Source organism: Aulonocara stuartgranti, assembly GCF_965226115.1.
Source record: "Aulonocara stuartgranti genome assembly, chromosome: 7".
Classification (NCBI taxonomy): domain Eukaryota; kingdom Metazoa; phylum Chordata; class Actinopteri; order Cichliformes; family Cichlidae; genus Aulonocara; species Aulonocara stuartgranti.
Genome location: NC_138945.1, coordinates 54,826,515 through 54,840,758, shown reverse-complemented (window position 1 = coordinate 54,840,758; position 14,244 = coordinate 54,826,515). Strand labels below are relative to the sequence as shown.

The 14,244-nt window shown below is 35.5% G+C and overlaps 1 protein-coding gene across 5 annotated transcripts in view; it reads right to left on the bottom strand.

Annotated features, from left to right (window-relative positions):
• The window catches only part of LOC309710402 (AP-4 complex subunit epsilon-1-like), a 30,612-nt gene that overhangs the window by 8,808 nt on the left and 7,560 nt on the right, over nt 1-14,244 (bottom strand). For 2 of the 5 annotated variants that reach the window (XM_082539818.1, XM_082539817.1), the window contains exons 5-12: nt 4,069-4,170; nt 3,289-3,360; nt 3,091-3,195; nt 2,911-2,982; nt 2,583-2,675; nt 2,420-2,482; nt 2,048-2,134; nt 1,860-1,949 (exon numbers count right to left, since the gene is read on the bottom strand). In XM_082539818.1, coding sequence (XP_082395944.1) covers nt 1,860-1,949; nt 2,048-2,134; nt 2,420-2,482; nt 2,583-2,675; nt 2,911-2,982; nt 3,091-3,195; nt 3,289-3,360; nt 4,069-4,170 — 684 coding nt within the window. Of the gene's footprint in view, nt 1-2; nt 1,192-1,859; nt 1,950-2,047; nt 2,135-2,419; nt 2,483-2,582; nt 2,676-2,910; nt 2,983-3,090; nt 3,196-3,288; nt 3,361-4,068; nt 4,171-14,244 lie in introns of those variants that run through there. The other 3 variants (XM_082539820.1, XM_082539821.1, XM_082539819.1) reach the window with 3 other exon arrangements.

Sequence of the window (14,244 nt, the reverse complement as noted above, 5' to 3'; positions counted from 1 at the left end):
AATTAATTTATTATTAACAATAATATAAAATTATGCACAAAAGGAATTACTAACGTAAAAACAAGTGGTTTTATTTATATATGTTTATATATAAATATATGCGGTGGCCCCTAGAGACAAAACACGTACAAACTCCAAAACACATTTCTAGCATGAACTGAACTTCCAAAGCAGAGCTACTAGATCACTTAAATTACACAATTGAAAGCATGTGTGTATTGTTTGTGTATTTATACACAGGCACTCATATATATATTCAAATAATTTTAAAAAAAGTTCATTTACCTGTTATTACCACACACCAAATCCGGTCATTGGTACTTGCTGGCTTGTGTAGCCACAAGATAACAAAGGCTCAACACTGCGCCCAGCATCCTGGAGCACTTCTGTTGTTCTTTTGTACGTGTTTTGAGTTTTTATGTGCTTCTGAGTTTTTATATGCTTCTGAGTTTTTACGTGCTTCGGAGTTTGTACGTGTTTTTACGTGTTTTGGAGTTTGTACGTGTTTTTACGTGTTTTGGAGTTTGTACATGCTTCAGAGTTCGTACGTGATTTGAAGTTTGTATGTGCTTTGTCTCTAGGGGCCACCGTAAATATACTTTTATTTATTCACTCCACATAAAATGTAATAAATAAATCATCTAATACAAAAATCAACTATTCACATTTCAAGTTTTAACTATTTACATTTTCAGCTTTTTCCTTTCACAAATTTAAAGTGAAAAGAACACAAAACACTGCAAACCACAACACAATTAAATATAAATTATAATATGAAAACTAAAAGAACATGCATATTCTCTGTCATATGGACCTGCATGAATAAACTTTCTCAATCCTTTATCATCTGCAACCGAAAATAGTTGTGGATGATTACTATACCTTTCTAATGTTGTTGTCCCTGCCTCTCTTTCTCTCTCTCTGGCTCTGTTCCTGTGCTACTGAGTGTAACTACCGCCCCTCCCCCCTCTGCCCAGCGTAAAGCACAAGGCTCGCGTGCAGAGTGAAGCGGAAAAAAAGTGCGAGAGAGAGGCTGAGAGAAAGAAAAAAACAAACAAAAAAAAACCACGTGACGGCTCGCGATAAGGAGCCGGCTCGCGTCGTTCACGTCAAAGAGTCGGCTCTAAGAGCCATTTCGTTCGCGAACGACCCATCACTAGGTGTTTGCAGCTGGACCATCTGTTGGTGATTCTTCAGTAAGAAAGAGAAGTTGGTCCACACATTAGAAAAATTATATATTCGAATAGTTAATTGCTTCAATTTGGAGCTCAACTTCATACTCTGCTGCAAGTATTTTAAACAGTTTTTCATTCTTAGGAAAAATTTAATTTGCAGTTTATTTTAATCCCAAAATTGGAAAAATCTTTTTTCATAGAAGTTAAAATCAAGTTAAACACTGCAGACATGATTAAGTTGCTTAAATAAATAGAGCTCAATAACATAGAATACAGTATGATCACATTAGGATTAAAAACAAGTGTTAAAAAACAATCTGAAAGCAAATGAAGTAAAATAAGTATGGATTAAAAATATGAAGTGATAATATAATACTATATAACTAAGGTAAGTATTCAAAGACATTTAAAAGATATTAGTGCACAGTCTGTTAGTCAGTTGTAACGTCAGCTTGTGAATGATTGTGAACGAATAAAGTATCTGCAGCCAGTAAAACTAATCAAACCAAGTATGAGCCCGTACACTCACAACAGGAGCATTTTTAAAACACACCAGTTTTTACTGTTGTTCACTGACAGTTCTGCTGCCCTTAAATGCAGCACTGTTTAGATCTGCATCACTGGGGTCTATACAGTGAAAGCACTTCTAAAGTGACAGAAAGAGGATGTTTTAGAGTTTAATACCTGTTAATTTTCCTGCTGCCTCTGTGATGACTTCAGGGTTTCTAAGAATTGCTGTGCTGTAGCTGTAATCTTCATAAAACGGTGAACGGTCTAGAATGGGGTTGTTTTTTTTGGGGGGGGGGGGGGGTTTAAACTGTGGTTTAAATACATTTTTCATATATTCAAATTTAGTTTTTTTGATCATTTACCTGATTCTGTCTTATTGTCCAGTTTCTCAGAGTCAGAGACATTCAAAGCATCTATGAGGTTTTCAGATGGATGTGCTGTTGGTGATTCTGCAGAAGGAACGTAGAAGATGTCGCTGGATGATTGGACACACAATTTATCATAATTGTAGAAGAAACTTGCTGGTTTATTACAAACAGCAAGCGATCTTTATGTCATATCGTGTGTAATTTAAAATCACATAATTCACCAGTTTTTGTGTCTCCAGTTATTAGGTGATCGTAAATGTATCGTTTGCAGAAATATAAATGAATTTGTTAACGTCAGTTCTAAAACATTCAGCCGTCTCTTAAATATCTTAGCAGAGACACTCTGACACTCAAATGGTTTCTTACCAGCTTTCAAATATGTGTCTAAAGTTTCATCAGAGAGAGCTTTTCCAGCATCATGCGGCTCACCTGGTGTTGGTAACACCGTGGAATCAAAGAGGAAATCCAGTACAATGAGTATAGTGTGAAATAAGATTTGTGTGTACAATGAATGAGTACCAATATTAACCTGCTAATAAATTCATTGGTGCTTCTGTAACATTTTCTGGGTCGATTTCAGTCAGGTTGTCACTTTGGTAATCTGGGTGAGGTGATATCCAGTCTGCAGAAAAGAAACATGATCAGCATAACCATAAATGTTTTAAATGAATCCAGATACACTATTATACTGTATATGTGGCCAAAGTTTCAAATCCTTTTGAGCCAAAATGGAAATAAGCACAAAAGATCGCATTTAAGGTTTAACTGAGTGGGAAATGCAATTATTCAACCATTTTTATTTGTGTTCTGAAGTGATGTGGCAATACTGATAGCAAGCACAGCAGACATTTTCTTACCACTTTCCACTGTAGTAACAGTAACATTTCTGAAGGAGTCGCTGTTGTTGTCTAAGGCTACACTCAGCAGGCCTGGAGGGAAAAAGAGGACATTTACAATTCTGCAGCATTTTCAGTTGTGACACAAAAAACAAATGATCGTGGCTGCGCTGACTGTTGTTGAAGTTCAGCACTTCTCACCTGCTGATGATTGGGACCTCTCACCTGCTGGGACCTCTGTGACATTTTCTTCTTTGGTATTGTTGAAGGCGTCTTGACTGTGGTTTGGATAAAAAGAACCAAAATCTAGGAAATAAAAGATGTTGAGTTTGATGCTTTTTCTTAGTCAAATATTAGTCTGCCAAACAAGACTTCTTATCGCTCAGAGTGGTAACTAACCTAATTTTATATTTGTGCCACTAACATTCAAAACATTAGTTGTGTTATCAGCTGGACGTGGTGTCGGTGATTCTGTGAAGAAGAAAAAAAGAGACATAAATTGCTACCCTTATCTCAGAGCAGTTACGAAGCACACACCATCCATAACATCCACCCATACAGACATACATATATACTTTGCAACTTGTTGTTTTCTGTGTTGTTTTATTAGCTATTAATTTTAACCCTGTGAGGTCTAAGTCATCATCAGTGATCACCCTGACTCTGACTCTAACTCTAAACAATCAGAAGATGGATGAATGGATGAACAGTTGTCGATCAGGCTAATGGACACCTCTATGACCAGTGTGTTGGGAACTTATCTTTAAGATCAACATGACTGAAACTAAGAGACTAAATAAAATAGAGACAAATCCAGACAATCAAAGAGTTTAAATTAAAATCTAAATAACAGTCTTAAATCTTGTTTCTGTAGGAGAATGGCTTCTGTGCTTTTAAAATCTCGGCATTAATCATGCCTTTGACCAGTCTGATTTGTGAGGAGAGACGTGAAAAGATTTTACTTTGTGGTAAAACAACTAGAACTGTGAATGTTACACTGCTTAATATCATAGTGGATAAACAAGTGATTTTTAACTACTACTGAAATCGAATATAGAGTGAACAAAAGCAACTGAACACTCTTCAGGTCAGCCAACACTGTTTTTTTAATAATCACACAGCTTCTCATATCATGTTTGCGGTCCTTGGTCCACTGGCTCATTGTGGCATTATTCCTACCTCTCCATGCGTAAATTTGACGACTACTTCCTTCAGTAATCTTGTTTTTCATGTCACTGGAACAACAGGTGGAGCAGGGTGGACCAGGTGGACCAGGAAGACCTTTATGTACACAGATTATTAAAAATATGATGTGCAGAACAGACCAAACTAGAAAAATTTGCATTTCCTGCGAAAATGCTGTGTGGATGCCTTAACGCTGAAGATGTCTGCTGAAAAAAGCTGAAAAAGTTGAGAAAAAAAAAACAAAAAACATTGCCCTGAGCAGGATTTGAACCTGGCCCTTCTGGTCTAAAGGCAGCGATTCACCTCACTGCACCAAACTCACTCACACAAAGAAGAGGTGGAGAGAGTGACAATTGTGGTGAAATTAGCAGAAGCTGCTTAGAATTGTGCTGATAAGAGGTGAAAAAGCTAAACATTTGGCAGAAAAGAGGTGAATCAGAAGAATTTCTGCTGAAAAGAGGCAAAGAAGCAAAAAGATGAGCTGAAAAGAGGTGTAGAAGCAGAAGTGCTTGCTGAAGAAGGCTGTATGTGTAATGACACACTGGAGAGCAGTGACACACAAGAAAGCAGAGCGCATGCAAGCAGGGAACATGTGTAGCAACTGTCACAGGTAGGATTCAAACCTCTGCCACCGGGTCTCACGGCAGATGGGCAGATGCCCTACCCTCTGAGCCAAATGAGTTCTGGTCACAAGCAAAGATATGATGAGAGGGACAATGTGCACTGTGGAGCAGAAGCTCAAATTAGCAGAAAAGAGGTGAAGAGGAAGAACTTTGCTGTGAAATGAGGTAAAGAAACTGAAATTTGTGCTTAAAACAAGTGAAAAAGCTGAACTCTGAAATCCTGCTAAAACAGCAGAAGAGGCTGATATTTTTCAGCTACTCATTGAGCCAAAGTGGTTCTCACGTAACTGAAAAAAGGTGGAAAAGCTTACAATTTTAATGAAAACAGCAGAAGAGGCTGAGATTTGTGCTGATAAGAGGTGAAAATGCTGAACCAATCAGAGGTACTGCTTCTGTCTGCTTCATCAGGCTGTGTACTTGTATGTATTTCTGCCATAGACTGTTAACAAGAATCTGAGGTCCATATTAGAAAAGCTGCTAAAATCATAAAACTTTGCAGAATTGTAATAAATTATCAATATGAATTACCGGTCTGTGATAGTGTATAAATTTGTACTCAAAAACTAGGTGGGATAGAAGCATAATTCTTGCACTGGGTGAATCAGCGGACTTTGGTGTACTTTGACTGCGATTTACATAGCTCTTTGTATCTCCGTCGCGGAGACATGACGAGAGAAGAAATGGCTTAATTTTCGGAGTTTGAAAAATGAGAGGACAGATTTCCACCCCTCAAACATGTTTTTGCAGAAACACTGTAATTTCGCTTAAATAGTATGAAATAGCAGTAATACTATGATTTGGCAGAAATACTACTTTTTCGCACAAATACTATTGTACAGAATGGTGTACGTCAGTTTAATGCTGGGTGGTGCTGCAATAGTAACTATCCTCGGTCAGAAGGAGAGGCTGACATCCAGGGATTAGATTACCACAGGTGGAGTTTATTGGCGGTCAGATGGATGGTACAGGGAGGCATGGCATACAGTAGGAGGATGTGGAGAGGTGATATGGTGTGGTTTCTATGATTAAGAAATCTGGCAACAAATTCCTCCACTACAAATCAGTCTGATACCACTTCTTACAGGGTTCACGTTTACTAAGGCACTACCCAAAAGGCGCCACAAGAGGGCACTCCAACACAAGGGATGACCTATTTACACTGTAAACACCCCCTACTTAGCCACTACATACTACAGTGATATTACAGTATACAAATTCACACAAATACTATGATTTGGCAGAAATACTATGACTTAGTAGTAATACTATAACATAACAGTTCAATGTTCTTGCACAAATACCACAATATGGCAGAAATACTATGTTTTAGCATAAATACTGTGATTTGGTATAAATACTACGATTTGGCACACATACTATATTCCGCAGATACACTATAACATAACAGATATTCTACGACTTAGTAGTAATACTATAACATAACAGAATTATTAATTGGGCACAAATACCACAATTTGGCAAAAATACTATGATTGGGTACAAATACTATGATTTGGCAATAATACTGCATTTTAACACAACTACTGAGATTTGATTGAAATACTATGATTTTGAAGAAATACTATTACTCCATACAAATACGAAGCTTTGGGACAAATACTATGTTTTGGTTTCAATACTATGATGTGCAACAAATACTATGATTTGGCACAAGTACTATGATTTAGTACAAATACTATGATTTGGCAGAAATACTATGACTTAGTAGTAATACTATAACATAACAGATTTCCTAAAAAACTATGAAATTGCAGTAATTCTATGACTTGGCAGAGATAATACGTTTTAGCACAAATACTATAACAACGCAGAAATACTATGACTTAGTAGTAATACTATAACATAACAGTTCAATGTTCTTGCACAAATACCACAATATGGCAGAAATACTATGTTTTACCACAAATACTGTGATTTGGTATAAATACTACGATTTGGCACACATACTATATTCCGCAGATACACTATAACATAACAGATATTCTACAACTTAGTAGTAATACTATAACATAACAGAATTATTAATTGGGCACAAATACCACGATTTGGCAAAAATACCATGATTCGACACAAATACGATGACATGGCAAAAATACTATGATTGGGTACAACTACTATGATTTGGCAATAATACTGCATTTTAACACAACTACTGAGATTTGATTGAAATACTATGATTTAGAAGAAATACTATTACTCCATACAAATACGATGCTTTGGCACAAATACTATGTTTTGGTTCCAATACTATGATGTGCAACAAATACTATGATTTGGCACAAGTACTATCATTTAGTACAAATACTATGATTTGGCAGAAATACTCTGATTTAGCAGAAGTACTATCTTTTGGTAGAAATTCCTGCTAAAAGGCAGTATTTCTGCGTTTTAGCAGAAATACTGTAATTTGGCATAAATACTATGATTTGGCATAAATACTATGCCTTAGTAGTAATACTATAACACAACAGAATTATTAATTGGGCACAAATACCATGATTTGGCAAAAATACTATGATTGGGTACAAATACTATGATTTGGCAATAATACTGCATTTTAACACAACTACTGAGATTTGATTGAAATACTATGATTTAGAAGAAATACTATTACTCCATACAAATACGATGCTTTGGGACAAATACTATGTTTTGGTTCCAATACTATGATGTGCAACAAATACTATGATTTGGCACAAGTACTATGATTTAGTACAAATACTATGATTTGGCAGAAATACTATGCCTTAGTAGTAATACTATAACATAAGGGATATACTATGGTTTTGCAGACATACTATGTTTTTGCACAAATACCATGATTTGGCACAAATGCTATGATTTAGCAGAAATACTATGATTGGGTACAAATACTATGATTTGGCAATAATACTGCGTTTTAACAACAACTACTGAGATTTGATTGAAACACTATGATTTAGAAGAAATACTATGACTCCATACAAATACGATGCTTTGGCACAAATACTATGATTTGGCACAAGTACTATCATTTAGTACAAATACTATGATTGGGCAGAAGTACTATGTTTCAGTACAAATACTATGATTTGGCAGGAATACTCTGATTTGGCAGGAATACTCTGATTTAGCAGAAGTACTCTTTTGGTAGAAATTCCTGCTAAAAGGTACTATTTCTGCGTTTTAGCAGAAATACTGTAATTTGGCATAAATACTATAATTTGGTATAAATACTGTGATTTGGCACATATAATATATTCAGCACATATATTATAAAATAACAGAAATATTATGATTTGGCCCCAAAACCATGATTTTGCACAAATACCATGATTTGGCAAATATACTATGATTTTTCAAAAAATACTATGATTTAGCAGAAGTACTAAGATGTAGTAGAAGTACTTTGCTTTAGCAGAAATACTATGATTGAGGAGTAATACCTAAACATAGGAGAAATATTGATACACAGACACACATACACTGACAGTAAAGGGAACAGGAGCTGTGGAGAGTCTGGGCTTGGTATATGTAGGTCAGTTAAATTAGCTGCACCTGCTGTAGTCAGCCCTTACACACACAGACACAGAGAGAGGTGTGAGTTTTCTTCAGTGTATTTCTGACATTCAGGATTCCCCTCGAACAAATGGCCATAATTTCCTAACCGTAGAGGCTAGAATGGTCATTCAGACATCGTTTTATTCAGAAGAGATGGGGGAATCTTCAGGTCTTCATAATTCAGAGATAAACTATAAATTATTAAAGATATATGACTTGTAATACACTGTAACTGTGTAGAGGCGAAGCAAAAACTGCCTTGACTTGCTCTCAAACAACCTTTGGTAACTCTAAATCTATATGGAGCATCAAAATCATTCTTTCACTGTAAGAAACAGCAGGCTTTGGTGAACAGTCATGGAAATTTTCAGGGCTCTGTGGAAATCCATCAAAAAGATATCATGAGAGAAAAAAGTGGCTCATTTCCAGAATTTGAAATCTCATGAAATCTGAGCGAGGGACAAATTTCCTACCCTCAAACAAGTCTAACTCATCTCCTAACGGTAATAGGTGAGAAAATAATTCTTGAATTGTGAGCATCAGACGTGTCTGACGATATATTGGGACAAGCCTTATGTCTTAACTTTGCTTCGTTAAGGAGATATGACAATTTGAAAATGCCTCTCATTACAGGAATCCAGCGGTGATTTTGAACAAACTCTCCATTGACTTTATATGGAGAGTTTTCTGACTTTGTGTTACTCTGAGGAGATTTGCAAAATATCTATGTGTCCCACAACAATGATAGGGACATTTTCTGAAAGCCAGCAAAAATACCTACGCTTTGATGTATAATTTGTGGGGCTTGAGTGGAAATTGAGCGAGTAGCAAGAAGTTGTTCGGACATGAAGAGAAAATTCAAACAGTTTCACTGTCCCCTCTGAGTTAATTGCATAGCAACCATAGCAACGCATGTATTTTCTGAAAAATCACAATTTTGCAACTGAAGACTTAAAGAGAGATAAGATGAAAACGGTAGAAGATCTGAAAAAGCTGAATCACACAGGAATAGCCCAATAATTTGAGAACGTTTTAAAGTTTGAATGGAGTTTCTAGGTGAAAGTATGAGGCAGTAGTTAAGTTTCAAAGACAAGAAAGTTTTAGCAGAATTGTGGAAGTTTCCAATTCATTTCAATGGGACAAATTAAAGGAAAAAAGTGTAATATTTTAAAAAGTATAATAGTAATAAACACCAAAAGTCATAGCCGGCATTAGCAGAAAGAGCAGAACAGTTTAGAGTTTGAACGGTGAAAATAGCACAAAAATTGTGGAAGTAGTTCTGCGGCGAAAAGTGTACGGAAACACCCGGAACTAGAAAAATTTGCATTTCCTGCGAAAATGCTGTGTGGATGCCTTAACGTTGAAGATGTCTGCTGAAAAAAGCTGAAAAAGTTGAAAACAAAAAACATTGCCCTGAGCAGGATTCGAACCTGGCCCTCCTGGTCAAAGGGCAGCTATTTAGCTCACTGAGCCAAACACTTTCTCACAAAGAAAAGGTGGAGAGATTGACAATTGTGCTAGCAGAATTTGGGCAAAAAAAGGGGGTGAAAATTCTGCTGAAAAGAGTTCAATCAGCAGAATTTCTGCTGAAAAGAGGTGAATGAGCAGAATTCTGCTGAAAAGAGTTTTTTTCTGAAAACAGCAGAAAAAACTGAAAATTTTGCTGAAAAGAGTTGAATGAGCAGAATTCTGCTGAAAAGAGGTTTTTGCTGAAAAAGAGCTGAAAAAGTTTGGATTTGTGCTGAAAAGGGGTTAAAAAAACTGAAAATTTTGCTGAAAAGGGGTGAAAAAGATGAAATTTGTGTTGAAAAGAGTTTAAAAAAAGTTTAACTGTTAAGTGAAAGAAATGTTGCCATAAGCTGGATTTGAACCCAGGCCTCCCAGTCTGAGAACGGATGCTTATCTCACTGAGGTAAAACACAGCTCAGCCCATCATGCAAAATCAGTGACCACATTGATAATGTGTTCCATTCATTTCAATGGTCAAAAGTCATAACACACATCAGCAGGAATAGCAGAATTTTTTAAAGTTTAAACATAGTATTTCTGCTAAAACTTAGTATTTATACTAAATAATATTTTTTTCCTGCCAAATCATAGCATTTGTGCTGGAACACAGAAAGTTCCACCAAATCATACAATTTGTACTAAAACATTATTTATGATTTAGCAGAAACATTGGGACTTGGTAGAAATACTATGATTTACATGAAATACTTTGACTTAGCAGAAGTACTACAATCTAGGAAAAAAGTACTAAAGCATAGCAGAAATTCTATCATTGAGCAGAATTACTAGGATTTAGAAGAAATACTAAGATTTGGCACAAACACTGATGTGGCTCAAGAACCTTTATTGTGCAGTTATACTATGATTTGGAAGAAATACTATACTTTGGCACAAATACTATGATTTGGAAGAAATACTATGTTTTAGCACAAATACTATGATTTGGCTCAAATACTATAACTATCCTTGGTCAGAAGGAGAGGCTGACATCCAGGGATTAGATTACCACAGGTGGAGTTTATTGCGGTCAGATGGATGGTACAGGGAGGTATGGCATACAGTAGGAGGATGTGGAGAGGTGATATGGTGTGGTTTCTATGATTAAGAACAGGGTATGCATTACAACATGCATACAGATTAAAGATTAAGAAAACTGGTAACAAATTCCTCCACTACAAATCAGTCTGATGCCACTTTTTACAGGGTTCCCGTTTACTAAGGCACTACCCAAAAGGCGCCACAAGAGGGCACTCCAACACAAGAGATGACCTATTTACACTGATGCACTTAGTAAACAGCCCCTACTTAGCCACTACATAATACAGTGATATTACAGTATACAAATTCACACAAATACTATGATTTGGCAGAAATACTATGACTGAGTAGTAATACTATAATATAACAGATTTCCTAAAAAAAACTATTAAATTGCAGTAATTCTATGACTTGGCAGAGATACTACGTTTTAGCACAAATACTATAACAACGCAGAAATACTATGACTTAGTAGTAATACTATAACATAACAGTTCAATGTTCTTGCACAAATACCACAATATGGCAGAAATACTATGTTTTACCACAAATACTGTGATTTGGTATAAATACTACGATTTGGCACACATACTATATTCCGCAGATACACTATAACATAACAGATATTCTACGACTTAGTAGTAATACTATAACATAACAGAATTATTAATTGGGCACAAATACCACGATTTGGCAAAAATACTATGATTGGGTACAAATACTATGATTTGGCAATAATACTGCATTTTAACACAACTACTGAGATTTGATTGAAATACTATGATTTAGAAGAAATACTATTACTCAATACAAATACGATGCTTTGCGACAAATACTATGTTTTGGTTCCAATACTATGATGTTCAACAAATACTATGATTTGGCACAAGAACTATGATTTAGTACAAATACTATGATTTGGCAGAAATACTATGCCTTAGTAGTAATACTATAACATAAGAGATATACTATGGTTTTGCAGACATACTATGTTTTTGCACAAATACCATGATTTGGCACAAATGCTATGATTTAGCAGAAATACTATGATTGGGTACAAATACTATGATTGGCAATAATACTGCGTTTTAACAACAACTACTGAGATTTGATTGAAATACTATGATTTAGAAGAAATACTATGACTCCATACAAATACGATGCTTTGGCACAAATACTATGATTTGGCAGAAATACTATGACTTAGTAGTAATACTATAACATAACAGATTTCCTAAAAAAAAACTATGAAATTGCAGTAATTCTATGACTTGGCAGAGATACTACGTTTTAGTACAAATACTATAACAATGCAGAAATACTATGACTTAGTAGTAATACTATAACATAACAGTTCAATGTTCTTGCACAAATACCACAATATGGCAGAAATACTATGTTTTACCACAAATACTGTGATTTGGTATAAATACTGCGATTTGGCACACATACTATGATTTGGCAGAAATACTATGCCTTAGTAGTAATACTATAACATAAGAGATATACTATGGTTTTGCAGACATACTATGTTTTTGCACAAATACCATGATTTGGCACAAATGCTATGATTTAGCAGAAATACTATGATTGGGTATAAATACTATGATTTGGCACAAGTACTATGATTTAGTACAAATACTATGATTGGGCAGAAGTACCATGTTTCAGTACAAATACTATGATTTGGCAGGAATACTCTGGTTTAGCAGAAATACTATGTTTTAACATAAATACTATCTTTTGGTAGAAATTCCTGCTAAAAGGTACTATTTCTGCGTTTTAGCAGAAATACTGTAATTTGGCATAAATACTATAATTTGGGATAAATACTATGATTTGGCACATATAATATATTCAGCACATATATTATAAAATAACAGAAATATTTGGCCCCAAAACCATGATTTTGCACAAATACCATGATTTTGCAAAAATACTATGAATTGGCAGAAATACTATGATTTAGCAGAAGTACTAAGATGTAGTAGAAGTACTTTGCTTTAGCAGAAATACTATGATTGAGGAGTAATACCTAAACATAGGAGAAATATTGATACACAGACACACATACACAGACAGTAAAGGGAAAAGGAGCTGTGGAGAGTCTGGGCTTGGTATATGTAGGTCAGTTAAATTAGCTGCACCTGCTGTAGTCAGCCCTTACACACACAGACACAGACACAGAGAGAGGTGTGAGTTTTCTTCAGTGTATTTCTGACATTCAGGATTCCACTCGAACAAATGGCCATAATTTCCTAACCGTAGAGGCTAGAACGGTCATTCAGGCATCGTTTTATTCAGAAGAGATGGGGGAATCTTCAGGTCTTCATAATTCAGAGATAAAACATAAATTATTAAAGATATATGACTTGTAATACACTGTAACTGAGTAGAGGCGAAGCAAAAACTGCCTTGACTTGCGCTCAAAACACCTTTGGTAACTCTAAATCTATATGGAGCATCAAAATCATTCTTTCACCGTAAGAAACAGCAGGCTTTGGTGAACAGTCATGGAAATTTTCAGGGCTCTGTGGAAATCCATCAAAAAGATATGACGAGAGAAAAAAGTGGTTCATTTCCAGAGATTGAAATCTGATGAAATCTGAGCGAGGGACAAATTTCCTACCCTCAAACAAGTCCAACTCATTTCAGAACGGTAATAGGTGAGAAAGAAATTCTTGAATTGTGAGTGTCAGGAGTGTCTGAACATATACGGGGACAAGCCTCATGTCTTAACTTCGCTTCGTTAAGGAGATATGACAATTTGAAAATGCCTCTCATTAGAGAAATCCAGCGGTGATTTTGAACAAACTCTCCATTGAGTTTATATGGAGAGTTTTCTGACTTTGTGTTACTCTGAGGAGATTTGCAAAATATCTATGAGTCCCACAACAATGATAGTGACATTTTCTGAAAGCCAGCAAAAATACCTACGTTTTGATGTATAATTTGTGGGGCTTGAGTGGAAATTGAGCGAGTAGCAAGAAGTTGTTTGGACATGAAGAGAAAATTCAAACAGTTTCACTGTCCCCTCTGAGTTAATTGCATAGCAACCATAGCAACGCATGTATTTTCTGAAAAATCACAATTTTGCAACTGAAAACTCAAAGAGGGATAAGATTAAAACGGTAGAAGATCTGAAAAAGCTGAATCATACAGGAATAGCCAAATCATTTGAGAACATTTTAAAGTTTGAATGGAGTTTCTAGGTGAAAGTATGAGGCAGTAGTTAAGTTTCAAAGACAAGAAAGTTTTAGCAGAATTGTGGAAGTTTCCCATTCATTTCAATGGGACAAATTAAAGGAAAAAAGTGTAATATTTTAAAAAGTATAATAGTAATAAACACCAAAAGTCATAGCCGGCATTAGCAGAAAGAGCAGAACAGTTTAGAGTTTGAACGGTGAAAATAGCACAAAAATTGTGGAAGTAGATCCAC